Raw genomic sequence first — 14,978 nt, forward strand, 5'->3', positions numbered from 1 at the left:
CCGATTAATCGATTGAATTGCCCAGCGCTTACTCCAAAATAAACCAGGATGCTCGGCAAAGCGTTACTGCTGCTGTTGAGCAGCCCAATATGCGCGTGGGCGCAGTCGGCAGCAGACTACTACGTCAAGTCGATACCGGGACAACCGGACGGGCCTCTACTGAAGATGCATGCTGGGTAGGTTGCCAAAATCTCACATTCATGAGCCGGTCATATCTAATTGCTTGTTGATAGTCATGTCGAAGTAGATGCCGAAACGAACGGCCACTTATTCTTCTGGCACTTTCAGAACCGTCACATCGCTAATCGGCAACGTACCATCTTATGGCTCAACGGAGGACCGGGATGTAGCTCAATGGACGGAGCATTGATGGAGATTGGGCCATACCGTGTGAAAGACGACCATACATTGATATATAATAATGGTTCCTGGGACGAATTTGCGAACCTACTCTTTGTCGACCAGCCAGTGGGCACGGGATTCAGTTACGTCAATACCAATAGTTATCTGCATGATCTCGATCATGTCGCCGCTCATATGATTACATTTTTGGAGAAATGGTTTGCTATGTTTCCAGAGTACGAAAGCGATGATGTGAGTTCTCCTGGCTGTCAGACTGTTGATAAATTCTAACAAGCCGTGATAGTTGTACATTGCGGGGGAATCATATGCCGGACAATACATTCCACACATTGCCCGAGCCATTGTCGAGCGGAACAAAAACATTCAACGGAATCAGCAACATTGGCCCATCAAAGGGCTTTTGATCGGTAATGGATGGATATCACCGCGTGATCAGTACCCTGCAAATTTGCAATATGCATACGCCGAAGGCATTGTCAAAGAAGGCACTGCCATAGCAAATGAGCTTGATGGGATAGAAAAGAGCTGTGACGAACAGTTGAACGCTCCCGGTGCAGGCGACTTGGTTGATATAAGACAGTGCGAAAGTATATTGAATAAGCTGTTGGATTTGACCAGAACGTCGGACGATCAATGTATCAATGTGTACGATATCAGATTGAAAGATGCCACATGTGGAAACGCCTGGCCTCCGGACTTGGATCAGATGACAGATTATCTGCGAAGGGCAGATGTAGGCGCAGCACTTAATCTGGATAACGGAAAAGCGAATGGGTGGACGGAATGTAATAATCAGGTCACTGCGAACTTCCGCATGGGACACAACGGCGTCCCTTCGATCCAGCTTCTTCCAGGGTTGATTGAGTCAGGAGTCAAGGTGTTACTCTTTAGCGGAGACCGAGATTTGATCTGCAACCATCTCGGAACGGAGTCATTGATTCACAACATGAAATGGAGTGGTGGAACAGGATTTGAGACAAAACCAGGTGTATGGGCGCCTCGTCGTGGTTGGACTTTCGAAGGCGAAGCGGCGGGATACTATCAACAGGCGCGCAACCTGACTTATGTTCTATTCTACAATGCCAGCCATATGGTACCATATGACTTCCCGAGACGCACGCGGGATATGGTTGATCGATTCATCAATGTTGATATCGCCAATATCGGAGGACCGCCCGCGGATTCACGTCTTGACGGCGAGAAACTTCCTCAAACTTCAGTTGGCAATACAACATCCTCTACATCCGGAACCGACCAAGTCGACGAAGCCAAACTCAAAGACGCCGAGTGGAAAGCCTACACCAAATCCGGCGAAGCAGCTTTGATAGTAGTCATTATCGGCGTCTCGGTCTGGGGATTCTTTATCTGGCGTGCTCGCCAGCGTGCCGCCAGAGATGGCACATCGCCCACGAAGAAAGGATATCGAGCTGTATATCAGGACGGAGTTGACAATAATTCATCTACCGACGGTGCTGGACTTCTCAGTCGATTCCGCAATCAGTCCAACAGCAACTCCAGCCGCGACCTCGAAGCGAGAGATTTTGATGAAGCGGAGCTGGACTCATTGACCCCTAACCTACAAAATGGACATGAAAGGGATCATTATGTCATTGGTGAAGAAGACGAGGACGAGGATAATGATATTGGAAATGGAGCGAAATCAAGTCTCCATTGAGCAAGTAGAGGAGAATATATGTAGTGTGTGTTACGATTGCTTGTATTTGTTCCTTCACTTCTTGAATATATCTATATTTATACCAATAGAACATATCAGGTTTCAATTTGGCGTATGTTCCAGAGTACGTATTGCTTGTTACACAGGCCTGCACTTAATAGCATTTTTTCCCATTTTTTAGTCATTGCTGGTTCTATCACAGGATATTCAAAAAAAGACAAAGAAAAAAAGTCTAAGCTAAGGTGAGAAGGAATATAACGTAGGTACACATGACGAAGGAAGAGAGAGCAAGTCAAGGATATCAGATCCCTCCTGGTCCAGATTAATGATCTGTTGGAGTAACGGGGAAGAAAAGAGATGGAGTTTGATATTTGCTCTTCCTTGATTTGAGGAAGAGGTGAAAAAAAAGGATGAAGGGAAAAAGAGAAAGGGTATCTTGACAAGAAGAAACTAAAAAGAAATAAATGGTCCTTGGGAAGATGAGTCAGGGTAACCGAACTCAGGATATAGTTTGAGAATAGGTAAAGTAGAGGTAGGCGAATTGAAAAGGAAAAAAAGGGTTCTTGTGTTCTGTAGCTAGCTAGGTGTGGTAGTAGTAGGGCTATGAGTAGGTTAGGACAGTTGCACGATCATCGAGGACATCACGAAACGATAGCAAACGGTACAACAGAAAAGATGAAAACGCGACTTTCTCGGGTGGGTATCATCATGACAAAGGAAGATAGAAGAAAGGGAGAGAATGGGATGAGGCGAGAACGAAGCGAAGCGAAACGCATGGCTTGTTGGTTGACTTTGACAAACGTAGTAGTTGCATAAACAGACAGAACTTGAGATCGGCGAGCGTCCGGCAGCAGCGAACACAGAGCGTTCTGGAGCGTCAAGTAGTTCGCTGGAACGGAAATTGTGTGAGTTTTTCGTGATGGTCAAGACCAAAACTCACACGGAAGAGCCGATATGGATTGAGACTGATACCGGTTTCAAAACGTACCGCATATAGGATACGATATTCCGAGTCTCAAGGCGTACCCAAAAGAGCACTGATAAGTAAAAGACGGAACTTCAGCACGTCGATCAATCGGTCTTCCAATGCCCCGTCAACCCCGTATCATCTTCCTGGCCAATCCACAATTCGAAAGCATACAGCGCCATTGTGCAAGCCAAATTAATCCATCGCCAAAAATTCGAGCCAACATCTCCTTGGCTCAACCACCATTGTCCAGCGGCTACTCCTCCTGCCGCGCCTGGAGAATTTGCTGCAAAATGTTGCATCAACAAACTGGTATACACTGCGACAAGTATACTAGGCGAGAACCAGCTTAGTAAGCCCAGAAGTTTGTTGGCGCCATCGTCGTCGTCCAGCGATGCTTCCTGTGACAGGGCTCGAGCACCGGATTCACGAACTGCGGGGATAATTCGCGTTGAGGCGTAAAACACGAATAGGCGATAGGCAAGCGTGATCAGGATCGAAGGCGTGACGGCACTGAAAGCTGCGGCAATGACATTGAACGCGGCATGGAGGATAGACGGCAATAGCGAAAGCAGATTTATCAACGTGCTATACGACGCCATGATGATGGGCGGCAGAGGAGGGAAGTCTGCTGCTTGCGCGGGAGGAGCTTGCTCGACAGGCACGGATGGTTGGTAATCAGTGAAGATTTGGTAGACACAGAGAACAATGTAAGCAAAGAGTAGCGAGCTCTCGACCGCATTGCCACGGCCACTACCAATTCCCCAGGCGCATAGAATGACAGCGCTGGTAATAGCCACTCCAATCAAAGCCGCATCGACGTTCGAGATTTCGGGGAACTGAAGAACGCGCCAGAGGAAGTAGACCGAGCTTGAAATAATGGAAGCAGATACGACGAGCAAACTGATCTGTGTGATGTTAGCATAACGCGGGGTCATATGGACAGTAATCTGTGAGATACAACGTACCATCCATGTATCACCACCACTCCTATTAACGAGCCAACGCGTAATTTGTCCAGCAGCCTGAATAACAAGCAGGCTGCAAAAACCCTCGACCAACTGAAAGAATGGAGACGACCATCGCAAAACCTTATCCCAGCTCCCAATAGCAAAGGATTCCACCAAGCCGCCCGGACCAAAAATCCACGTGGAAATACCGTTCCATACACCGTTATCGACGTCTTTCACGCGGCTACTAGGAGAGGTGTAGTTGTCAACCCATCGATTAGCGTCGCTGCGATTCTTGGAATCCACGGAGAACAGATTTAGCGACCAGATCAATAAGGCCGGAACGATGAGCCATTGCGTCGAGCCCACGAGAATGACAAGCAATCTTCTGAACCGTGAAGAGTCGGGCGTTGCGAGTTTCAGTAGCGAGAAGAGAAAATAAAAACTGGCGAGCGAGAGCGAGTAGGCCAGACCGCAGGTTTTACCGCCGACATCAAAGGCGAGGGGGATCGAGAGGACGATCGCGGTCAGGTAGGTCGCAGAGGAGAAGACGCGGAGAATCCACATGATGGTTCGTTCCTTTCTGGTCTTGTCGGTCACTGGAAAGAGGGGTGGTCAGTCGTCGTCGTCGCACTCGTCGCGGGGAATAGAAAAGGGTGACAGACAGTTAGAACAGGCCAGAGACTGTCAACCAGAGCAATAACCCTGCCTAGCAGGGATGACTATTGAATTTATTCTGACCAGACTCAAAGACAGTTGTCATCAGCTGTTGAAGCAGAACAGACTGGTGAAGCCAAAGAGACAGACAGAAACTTTCTGGTGTAGGCAGGGACGTGCTTACACTAAGGAAAGTTCTAGGCGGGTGTTGATACCGAATGTAAGTTTAGCTAAAAAAGCACGCGATCTGGTATCTGTACGTGGCCGATCTTCGTATCGGTGTCACTTCAATAATTACCACAATGAAGGATAACTTTGCAAAATTCTCTTGCTTGCAATTTAAAAAAAAATACTTAAAACAATGCTATTCTTTCGGTTTTTAATCAAAGAGAAATCATCTAAGCGGTGTATTTCTAATAGTATCATCGCTAAGTTCCTACTGATCCTGCTGCATCTAGACAAGTCGACCAACATTAGCCGATCCACTTCTGCATGGGCATCTCGCACGAAGCGGTCAGGACAAAATTCTGCAGATAAGGTGTAACTGTGATCGTGGGATCGGTAATATGATCTAGAAGCAGTTGGCCGATAGATCGAGCCATTCGTGAATTGCATCAATCTTGAAACCGCCCAAAAATGTTATGTTTGACTACTGCGAAAATTCGCTGCTGTTTGTCTAATCCCTCTTCTGAAGACGAGTTTCGAGCAATAAAAATCCTTTAAAGTCGGATATCGTGCATTTTCTGTCGTCAGATCGAGGATCTGCACTCGGTAGCCAAGTCATCGGCCCGAACATCTGTGGGAGATGTTGTGTCCGCTCTAATGGACCATCTTCTCTTTGAAGATGTAAACACACGGCCTGAACTGCCACAGAGTTTTCGTATAAGGAGCAGTATCCTATACTTTGTTGCATCGATGGGTGTCCCAAGAGCATAGAACTGAAGCGGTATGATCTGCTTGAATGAACTATCCGGGATAGGCATATCCTTCGCATAATAAGTGCAAGGAAGATAGTAACCATCCAATCTCCGAATTAAAATATCAATCAATGCCTAACATGCAAAGAACTGATATCCTCAATACTCCCCGACCCATCCCCTCCACTCCTCCCCTCCCCAAGCGCCGCATCCCCCGCAGAACCATCACCAAAGGAACTCTCCCCCAGCGCCCTCTGAATCAACTTGACTTTCAACGCAGCACCCTTGAGTCTCTCCTCAATCTCCGATACCGCATCTTCCGTATTCTGTAATACGAGTGTAACCGGGTCAACTAACGCGAGAAGTGTCTGGATATTTTTCGCGAGTCTTGAGCCTTGATGGAGAGCGGGCATGGAGTTGCACAGGTCGGTATTGATTGTGTCTTCCTCTCCCGCCTTCGAGGGCACTTGTTGTCCTTCGCTCACGCCTGAGCTAAGTAGTCGCTGATTCCAAACTAATGCTCTGCCATACAGCCGCCCTAGTTGCAGTAACTTCTCAAACGACTTCTCAACTGCAAAGACGCTTCCTTCCGTGTATCCGGCGCGAGCACCGTCGATGACACCCAGGTCGTAGCCTTCCTTGTAGAATTGCTCTTCTAGAGAGAGGATATTGTCGAGGATATCTGTGTCCATCTTGTTTCTGCTGTTATAATGATCAAGACATGTGTGTTTGATGAATCAGAAAAAGGGTGGTGTGAGGGGAAGATGTGGAGATGATGCTTTGATGCTTTTCTGCCGGGCGGATTGGACCCCTCGTCACATGCGTGATATTAAATTATTAATGGTATTATTATTTACAGGTACGACTACATAATACTAAGTTTGATAGACGAGATTGATAGGTAAACTGATTAAGGTATTCGTGAATTGTGGCTATCTCCATCCCGCTAAAACACAGCAATTTTACCTAGGCTTGCGCGCATTAGGTCGAGGCTTGACCTCTTCTTGAGTAACCGGATGCAACATGACCTTGTTAACGGTCTGCGGCGTATTGCCCGTATATCCCTTGCTCCAATCGTAACTAACAGCATATGCAAAGATACTACCATCCCGGTTGAACGTCGTGCAGGGGATAGTTCCACCAACATTTGGATACCCTTTCAATCGGTGCTTTGCGTCCTTATCCCAGAAATGGAATGTGCCGTCGCTACCAGCAGTGCTGAAAGTACCGTGAACTGGGTGGAATGATATCGCGTTGACGGAGTAGATGTTGCTGACGTCGCGACTGCCGGGGGGTGTCTCACGGTGGCACTTGAAGCTAAAGTTTGAGCTGGAGTCCTTCTCTTCCACGTACTGGATGGCGCAGCGGCCTTCGATACTGCCGACTGCGAAACCGGTGGCGTCTGCGAAACAGCTAACAACCCGCGTCTGCCACTTCAGAGGAGACTGCATGGTTTTGTAGAAGGATGTGGGGTTGTCCAGGTTGATGATGTTGATGTAACGGTCTGCGGTGCCGATGACGAGGAGTTTGTTCTTGACATCCATGGTGTAAACACGCTCTTGACACTCCACCTGTGCGATAGGGGTCTGTTGTCGCAAGTCCCAGTATTTCACTTTCTTGTCCCATGAGCCCGTTATCAGGAGTGGTTGTGATGAGTTTGTAGGGTTGGGTATCATTTCGCAGCATCGAATAGGTGCGTCATGGGCCGCGACTTGGACGGGGGTGGTTGCATTGGCGCCTAGGTCCAGTAAACGGGCAGCTTTATCTGCTCCGACTCCAACGACTTTTGTTCCATCCTGCAGTCGTTAGCTTCTTCTTTTTCTTTGGCTCAGAGGGAGAAGTTCTTACCGGAGACCAGCAACAGTTCAAGACAGGAGCTTCATGTTCAAACAAGGCTTTTCCTTCGCTCTGCCCTTGCTCGTTGATTTCGTAGATGCGGACTTTCTTATCCCATGACGCGACGGCGAGATGGTTACTAACAGGCGAAAATGCAAGATCTGAGATGCTGTCTTCAGGCGGCGAATTCAAAGCGACATCTTTTGAAATGTCGCCAGTTGTGTTGGTTGCGGCTGTTGTGGCGGCAGTCGTGCCGACGTTTCCAAAGAGGCCCGACATTCAAGTCGTGCTGTCTGTCTTTTTGTATGTGGATATTTTTTGCAGACTCTGAAGTTTATTGGGGAAGCAGCAGGAGCTGTTGGTAAATGTGGGAGGTGGTAGGTATTTTGATTTTGAATAAGCGCGCAGAATGAAGTTCTTGGAGAGAGTTCAGCAAGACACTAGCTTGAAGGGTGGGGCACGTCGATGCAAACAGTGCAAACAAGAAGCTTTCCCTTTTCGGGTGTTTCCTTACACTTACTCAACACCTACTCCGTAGTACAACAAACAAATTGCATTCTGAGATGCCTATTGTTATTGAAGTATGAACGATTCTCTTATCAATCGCTTGTCATTTACCGGACTCTTTACTTCGGTTCTGAATACGGCCCCTATCACGCTTCCATTAGCTGTCGGAACTAGCCTTGAACAACAGCACATCAAATTCATTCTTGCGAATTCTCTAGTGACTCGACGTCAAGATGAAACGGGTGGTGAGATATAAAACGAGCAAAAATATTGCAGACTTAGCGGAGCGGATAACTAACTAATCATCTTATCGGTGTACATAATAACCCAGACGAGCCTGAGATACAAAGGCTTTGTCTGATAGGTACATAGTTGGTGCCTCAGGCATCACGTCATGAGCTATGAAACATAACATGAGACCAATTAGACGTCCGGTCAGGTGACCTGGGTCACGCCAGAGCACGAGACCTAGATTTCGTCAGGATCATCACCTGATGATCTGATGATTCGTCTAGAGTCCCTGGCCAAGCCTCAACAACCTGATGTGGATACGGCATCTCCTGGTGTATCAATACATATCCCAGCATGCAGAGAAGTCCAACTTGGTGATTACACGATCGCTAAACTCTCTCGGTCGGACATGAGATCTGTATACACTGCTGAGACGTCTCCTGAAACCCGCCGCGCATCGTACGACTTGCATTCTTCCAACCAATAGAAAGATAGAGTGATACGGGTTTGGCCAAGGCTGTTGTTGCGACCTCACGTGGGGTGTCTTGTCGTGTAGATACAGTCGTTCAGATGTCAGGACAGAGTGAAAATCATCATTGTATTAATATTCAGTGCTTACTCTTATCGTCCTACTCTAGATAGTGTCCAATACTCGATGAATATACCATCTAAGGCACAATCCATCTTCCAAGTCAGAAGTCATAGAGTCATCCATACCATACCCCACACAGCACACTAGGACCACGGAATCGCGGATAAGAATTAAAGAAAACGCTTCAAGTGGAGCAAAACAAGAAAATAATAGGGTCGCTGGGAATGCGGGGTGCAGCACTAGTCCAGCCTAACACCCTCTTAGTTATCACCTATGGAGCCTTTAGAAGATGGAGATAACGTGACGCGACATATGACGCAGCTATTCTATCACCCTGATGATGATACCTTTCTTTAAACTTTGGACTGCTGATCCGCTCGTTCCGGTCCAGGTCAGCAAGTAGGTAAGGGAGAGTCAGTAATTGAGTCGAGAATTGATTGAGATCTATTACGGGTATGTGTAGACAAAGCGTATACACAACATCGCAAATGGGCATCCATGCTATCTAGTAATCCGTCCGGTCCAGACGACATGCGACAGTGTGTAGCAAGTAGCATACAAAAGAGGAGTCAAGACATGGAGAAGCACCCCCAAAAGAGACAATGGGTGGGTGACCAGCCAATTGAACCAGCGCAGCCCCAGAACCGGCTGCATTCCTGTATGTTAGCGATGATTCGTCTGTCTGTCAACTAACATTGGCTGGATTGCGTTTGGAATAGCTGGGAGAGCCAATGGCCATCTGCAAATTTAGAGTAAGAGCCCCAGTCGAACATGGATCCTCTCCTGCCTCTTCTACGTAGGAGCTGGGATGGAAGGTGCGATGGTCAATGGTCGATAATCCATGGTGGAAGGTGCGCGCCTTCCCCTCTCTTGTCCTGCCCCCGTGACCTTGGATCACCTTCTCACCTTCCTCCTTCCTCTTCTACTCTCTTCTCTTCTTCTTCTTCTTCTTCCTTTCTCTCTTTCCTCTTTTACAATTTCATCAATTCATAGCTCATCCATCACCAATCACTGCTGATTCATCAATCATCATCCATTACTAGCCATCAGGTATACCTTCCCTTGCCGTATCTCTAGCTTCTAGTAGTAGAAGACCCCCTACTAAGTTCTTATTGCAGTCTAGTCACACCAATCCAACATGACGGAAGAACTCACCCGTATCGACTCCGCCGTTGCCGGTCTCTCGATATCTTCCAAGGACGAGAAGGCGCAGACCAAGACCAAGACTGTAGAGAAAGAGAAGAAGCACAAGCGTGTCAGCTCAACGGCAGAGGGCGTGAGGAACATCAAAGACCTAGGTCAGTCCTCCGTTATGGATTTATCGACCACAGCTTCTAACCGTTTTGTATCTTGTAGAGAAGGATCAAATTCCGATTGAGATTGCCATTGAAACGCAAAGGACTGGCTGGTATGTCCCCTTTCTTGGCTGACTGTATGACTATCCACTGACGTGGATGAAATAGGAAACTAAACACATCACCCTCCACAATAGAGGACAAGGAAATCCTCAGCAAATTCCTCGTCACTCCCCCCGTCAAAAAGATCGATCTCCACTTCCCCCTGGGCCTAGAAGTCACCGCCCGAAATCTCAAAGGTGTCACCATCAAAGATGCCCTGGATGCAATACACAAACAATACAAGAAGAAGGTAGTCCCCCCTTCCTCTCCCATTAAACCACCAGTTTCGATTTTGGTTTCAGTGCTGATAATGATGTAGGCTGACGACGAACTCGGCGAAAACCCATATCTCGCCGGCTTCGAATGGGATCCCGAAGAGTCCTGGACAAAACTGATCGTTCACCAGAAGAAATCCGGTGCTCCGTCTACCCCAAGCAAGAAGTCGAAGAAGAAGGATAAGGATGCAGCAGAGCAGTAATGCCCGCCACGCCCCTCCATATCCTATCACCATCGACCCTACGTAATGAATGCGCTTCATTACGTAGCTCGAATCCTCTACCCCCTATCTCTATTGGGTTACCTAACTATCTATTGAATCCATGAATCACCCAGACTACTAGTAGAATCTATTTTTTGAGCTGCGATCATCTACCTAGAGCTGTTTGTGACGAAAGAGGGTTTTCCATGTATCTTATCTATTCATTCCCATGTTCTACTTTACTCATGACCCAATGTGTTATATCTTACGTTCCACGTCCCCGTGTCTGTTGCCATTTGTCACTCTTTTCATTCGAGATTTTAGGCTGATTACCCTAGCTATTGCTACTATGGAATCACGATCAATGAATTAATCAGTAATATAAAGTATACTCATACGCAAGTAGAAATGTAAAAAGGTCTTTATTCATATCTCGTAGATATGCTAATATGCCGACAATCAAAATATAAATACATGCTATGCTGCCCGATGATGCTGGAAAAATAAACAAGATAAGATGAAGGGGGAAAAAAATAAGAACTAAATAGAGTAATAAATTATGCAAGAGAAAGAAAAAAAGGGGGTATAAAATGAAATAATAGAAGGAGTATGAGGAGCATGATAAAAAAGAAAAGGTAGGTGTGTGGATTAAACAGCAACTACCCCAGACCTCGAAGAAGGATAATGATGCGTTGCCGCTGAAATGGTCGTCCGTCTTCCTCGTCCCCGTCCCTGGACAACGGTCGTCCAGTCTTCCCATTCTTTCGCCATCTCTGTCAGGACATTACTCATGACCACGGCCGAAGCCATCAAGCCATGCCCTTCGCCCTCGAGAACGCGAACTTCGCATCTTCGCATCGTCTTGCCGAGCCATCGTACATTATCGACGGGGACTCGAGTATCCTTTGTCCCGTGGTGGATGACTACTTCACGGTTGATATCTACATATCGAAACCCGATTGTTTGGCGGCGTTCAAGACAGATCAAAAGATCGACGGCTGGGTTAGCGTTGGTGGTTGCCAGTTCCCAGATTCGATAGGTCAGGCGCGTGTCGTACTCGGTTTGTCGTTCTTTTTGTTGAGAAGCTAGGATTGCAGCTTCTTCCACTACGCTGGGGCGGTTGAGTGCTGACGTCTGGGAGAAGGTGGAGTTTCGTTGATCGTGGGGGATTAATGGTGTTGTTATGCCGTTGGTAGCAGTTGTTAGGTCGATCTTTGTTTGATTTGTGGTCGTGTGGTTCGGGTTGTTGTTGCCGGGTGATGTGAGTTCCGTCATTGTTGGGGGCACCGTATCTCGTCCAATGCTCTTTCTTTTATTTCGTCGTGGCGATTTAGGCAAGCTGGTTGTTATGCTGCTGCTCGTAGCACTCATAAAGCTCGAATTTGCTACCTTCAAGATCGGCGTGGGAAGGGCTCGTAATATCCTCTGAGAGTAAGGCACCGCGTTGTTCGGCAGTGGTTCTTTGTGTGTGCCCAGATTGGTCATTTGTGATGGCGGGATCCAAGGAGCCAAAAGGTGGATGCGACCCCGAATGTGTTGTGGTATTCTCAGTGCAGTAGCTAATGCATATATAGCACCTGCTGAGTGCGCCAGAATAGAAAATTTGGTAATTTTGAGATGGTTGCATACAATTGCAACGTCGTCTATAGTCCATATCAGCTTTTTTATTACTATATCCAAATGCGAGGATACTCACCAGGCCATGTCAGAGGAGTCCCTTCGCCCTCCCCTGAAGGATCACTTTCGCCCACACCTGGTCGATCAAGTGTCACCAAGCGTAATTTTAATGTCCGCGCCAACTCATCGTAGAAAGCCATCAGATATCTAGTAAGCCCCATGCCGAGGCAACAAAATATAACGTGTCCCTGAGGATCGCCAACTTCCGAAAATGCTATCAATCTTCCTGAACGTGGATGAGGCACCTTTTGCGTCAATCTTGGCGAAGCGATATATGACTCGACAGCAAAGTCTATAGAATCGGCACTAGAAGGTCGTTCTTCCGCTATCGATGCACGAGTGGCCATTGTAAATGTTCCAGAAGAATGTCTCTTATGAGCTTTGGACACGGACGGGCTCAGTGGAACATCCGCCTTGTCCAGCGACTCTCGCTTTTTGTCCTTTGCTTCCCTTGTTCTCCGGGTTTGTACTGCCGGGGAGGGTGCACTCTCCTCAAACGGATCCGTTTCCGCATGAATGAGATATCGGGAAATTAGCGCGTCTTCTTGAGATAATTGAGCAGGTGTTGGTTCGGCCGCCGCAGGTTGTGTTGTCTTAGCCCGCGAGGTGAACGTTTCAATTGATGTTCGGCCAGCGGGAACTTCCTGGGCCTTTGCCAATTCGTTTTTGATTCGCATTTGTTGCTCCTTGACCTCTTGTATTCGTTTTGTGGTTTGTTCGGTAGCAGCCCTTGCCTCAGATGTTTTAGATTCAACATGACTCCGTTCCTTGCCTGTTGTAGATCGTTGTTCTGGCGGTCGACTTTGTCGGCTTTTTCGGTTGAGTTTATTGTTAATGCTGTGCCGTAGTGACGACTCGCGCGTAGGAATTATTCGTCCGCTTCCAATACCTCCAGGGCTATGTAGTGGCGAATTTGGCGTTCTAACAGACAATGGTTTTATCTCCGTAACGGCTTTCCCACTCTTGAAACTAAGATCTTTAGCAGGGTTCAAGGTTCCCCCTTCTTCAACAACATCTGCCATTGAGTTCTTCGATTGAAGGCTGGCGCGACTGCGAGCGAAATTCGATTTGGGGTTGTCACTATGTGCAGAAGACCTGATGCTGCGTTCGGCGTCCTTGTCCTGCGATGAATCTTTAGAACTTCTCCTCAACATGCCCAATGGGCTTCGTAGACTCTTTCGGCCGTCGGAGCTTGTAGACGCGACACTTCCGGTACGAGAAACGCGGGTGCCTGGTTCCGTCGTAATTATTCCAAACCCCGATAACGATTGCTCCTCCATAGCAGCTTGTGAAGACGAAAACGAACTTGTCGATCTAGGCCTCAATGGAGAGCGATCGCGGCCAAAGCTCGTCTTGAATTTGGGAGATCGCGGCGACCGTGGGGAGCTAGGTGTGGGCGCAGGGGCCATGCGAACGACAGGCGACAAAGCAGCATCATCCGGGTGCAAAAATGGGCTTTCAAAAGCATCACTTGGAGGTTTGTATGCACCATAGTCCACGCCAAAGCCTTGTCCGGATCCTTGCGGTTGCGTGAACTCCGATTGGCGAAAACCAGGGGAGGAAGGCGCTGTTTGTGCGCCGATATGTGGTAGGTTATCGAAATGGCTTCGAGCTGGTGATGAAATATTGGAAAGAGACGATATCAACGACGAAATAATTTCGGGCGATGCAGGAGGCATAGGAGGGACATGGCTGGACGGTCGTTGTCGTGGTACACTAGTCGATCGACCAGGAAGCGACTTGCGACGTCTGGAAGTGTTCGCATCCTGTGTTCCGGCACTGCGCGGCAACTCAGGCGGCACGGTATCCTCAGTTGGAGCCATTGTCGGGGATCAATCAATCGAATGACGCCTCGCAGAACTCGAAGCCGAGGGGTGGAACAAATTTCGAGATGAGAGACGGAAGAAAGTCAAATGTAGCAGGCTGGGTAGGGTGAAATTATGCAGCACGTTCTGATTGTGTGATTGTCGTATTTGTGTGATGAGAGATATCTTTCACCCTCGTTCCGCTCCAATCCTGGTGGTGCAGCCAGTGTCAGCCACAAGCCTGTCGACTTACCCCCTTTCCGCGAAGTCCTTTCCAGGGGCGTTAGCGGAGTCGGCCCAGCTCGATCAGCTAGTGCCAGTTCGATTCGCAAAGCATCACTTGACGGCGACAATGTCAGGAGAGCACCGGGAACGGGGCTGACAGGACGGCAAGCGTTGAACCACGCATGGGAGAAAATAATGGCAGATGTCAAAAAATGGAAATGATGCATCCTGCAGGCAAGGGAGAAGCTCACGACGTCTTTTCTGGGAGAAGGAGCAATCAATGCGCCCACGCCAACCCTGTTTAAGTCTGGCGTGGCAGACTATCTAACAGCCCAGCCAATGAAACAGCAGGAACCCGTTGGTAGTTTTGGTATGGACCGTATGGTATGTCAAAGACGCAGATGGCCCTCCCTCAGCCTACCACTCCGACCCCGCTAGGGGCACGGCTCAAACGTTCTCTGACTGGCGTGCGTGCGGGCGGACCACCCACTAGTTAGCGCTGCCCACCTTGCCGAACTCTGCGAATAGCTTATTTTCGGTGAAATTCTCCTCGACGGGAAATGCGATTGACTCTGTACGTACTAGTTACATAGTGCTATTGATACGGTATACTCTGTATACTCTGTAACATGCTCTGTCTCATGACGTATAGATCGATCATTGTTGGAGACTGTCTGTGCTACGTAAAAAGATAAATTCGG

The 14,978-nt window shown here is 48.0% G+C and overlaps 6 protein-coding genes across 6 annotated transcripts; 2 read left to right on the forward strand and 4 right to left on the reverse strand.

Moving 5' to 3' along the window:
* Nucleotides 1-48: 48 nt before the first annotated feature.
* Nucleotides 49-2,038, forward strand: EYB26_003276 (uncharacterized protein; the record flags this gene model as incomplete). The annotated part of the gene is made up of 3 exons (XM_054262577.1): nucleotides 49-176; nucleotides 234-594; nucleotides 647-2,038. 3 exons carry the CDS (start codon nucleotides 49-51, stop codon nucleotides 2,036-2,038), a joined length of 1,881 nt encoding a protein of 626 aa, XP_054118552.1.
* Nucleotides 2,039-3,109: 1,071 nt separating this feature from the next.
* EYB26_003277 (uncharacterized protein) lies at nucleotides 3,110-4,522 on the reverse strand (the record flags this gene model as incomplete). Its single annotated transcript, XM_054262578.1, has 2 exons — nucleotides 3,110-3,913; nucleotides 3,974-4,522. 2 exons carry the CDS (start codon nucleotides 4,520-4,522, stop codon nucleotides 3,110-3,112), a joined length of 1,353 nt encoding a protein of 450 aa, XP_054118553.1.
* Nucleotides 4,523-5,657: 1,135 nt separating this feature from the next.
* On the reverse strand, nucleotides 5,658-6,221 carry EYB26_003278 (uncharacterized protein; the record flags this gene model as incomplete). Its single annotated transcript, XM_054262579.1, has 1 exon — nucleotides 5,658-6,221. One exon carries the CDS (start codon nucleotides 6,219-6,221, stop codon nucleotides 5,658-5,660), a length of 564 nt encoding a protein of 187 aa, XP_054118554.1.
* Nucleotides 6,222-6,491: 270 nt separating this feature from the next.
* On the reverse strand, nucleotides 6,492-7,644 carry EYB26_003279 (uncharacterized protein; the record flags this gene model as incomplete). Its single annotated transcript, XM_054262580.1, has 2 exons — nucleotides 6,492-7,325; nucleotides 7,378-7,644. The coding sequence occupies 2 exons, from the start codon at nucleotides 7,642-7,644 to the stop codon at nucleotides 6,492-6,494; spliced, it is 1,101 nt and encodes a 366-aa protein (XP_054118555.1).
* Nucleotides 7,645-9,833: 2,189 nt separating this feature from the next.
* Nucleotides 9,834-10,570, forward strand: EYB26_003280 (uncharacterized protein; the record flags this gene model as incomplete). The annotated part of the gene is made up of 4 exons (XM_054262581.1): nucleotides 9,834-9,993; nucleotides 10,052-10,103; nucleotides 10,159-10,342; nucleotides 10,412-10,570. 4 exons carry the CDS (start codon nucleotides 9,834-9,836, stop codon nucleotides 10,568-10,570), a joined length of 555 nt encoding a protein of 184 aa, XP_054118556.1.
* A 648-nt stretch (nucleotides 10,571-11,218) lies between these two features.
* EYB26_003281 (uncharacterized protein) lies at nucleotides 11,219-14,070 on the reverse strand (the record flags this gene model as incomplete). The annotated part of the gene is made up of 2 exons (XM_054262582.1): nucleotides 11,219-12,213; nucleotides 12,267-14,070. The coding sequence occupies 2 exons, from the start codon at nucleotides 14,068-14,070 to the stop codon at nucleotides 11,219-11,221; spliced, it is 2,799 nt and encodes a 932-aa protein (XP_054118557.1).
* Nucleotides 14,071-14,978: the final 908 nt, after the last annotated feature.

This window comes from Talaromyces marneffei, chromosome 2 (genome assembly GCF_009556855.1).
Source record: "Talaromyces marneffei chromosome 2, complete sequence".
NCBI classification, from domain to species: Eukaryota; Fungi; Ascomycota; class Eurotiomycetes; order Eurotiales; family Trichocomaceae; genus Talaromyces; species Talaromyces marneffei.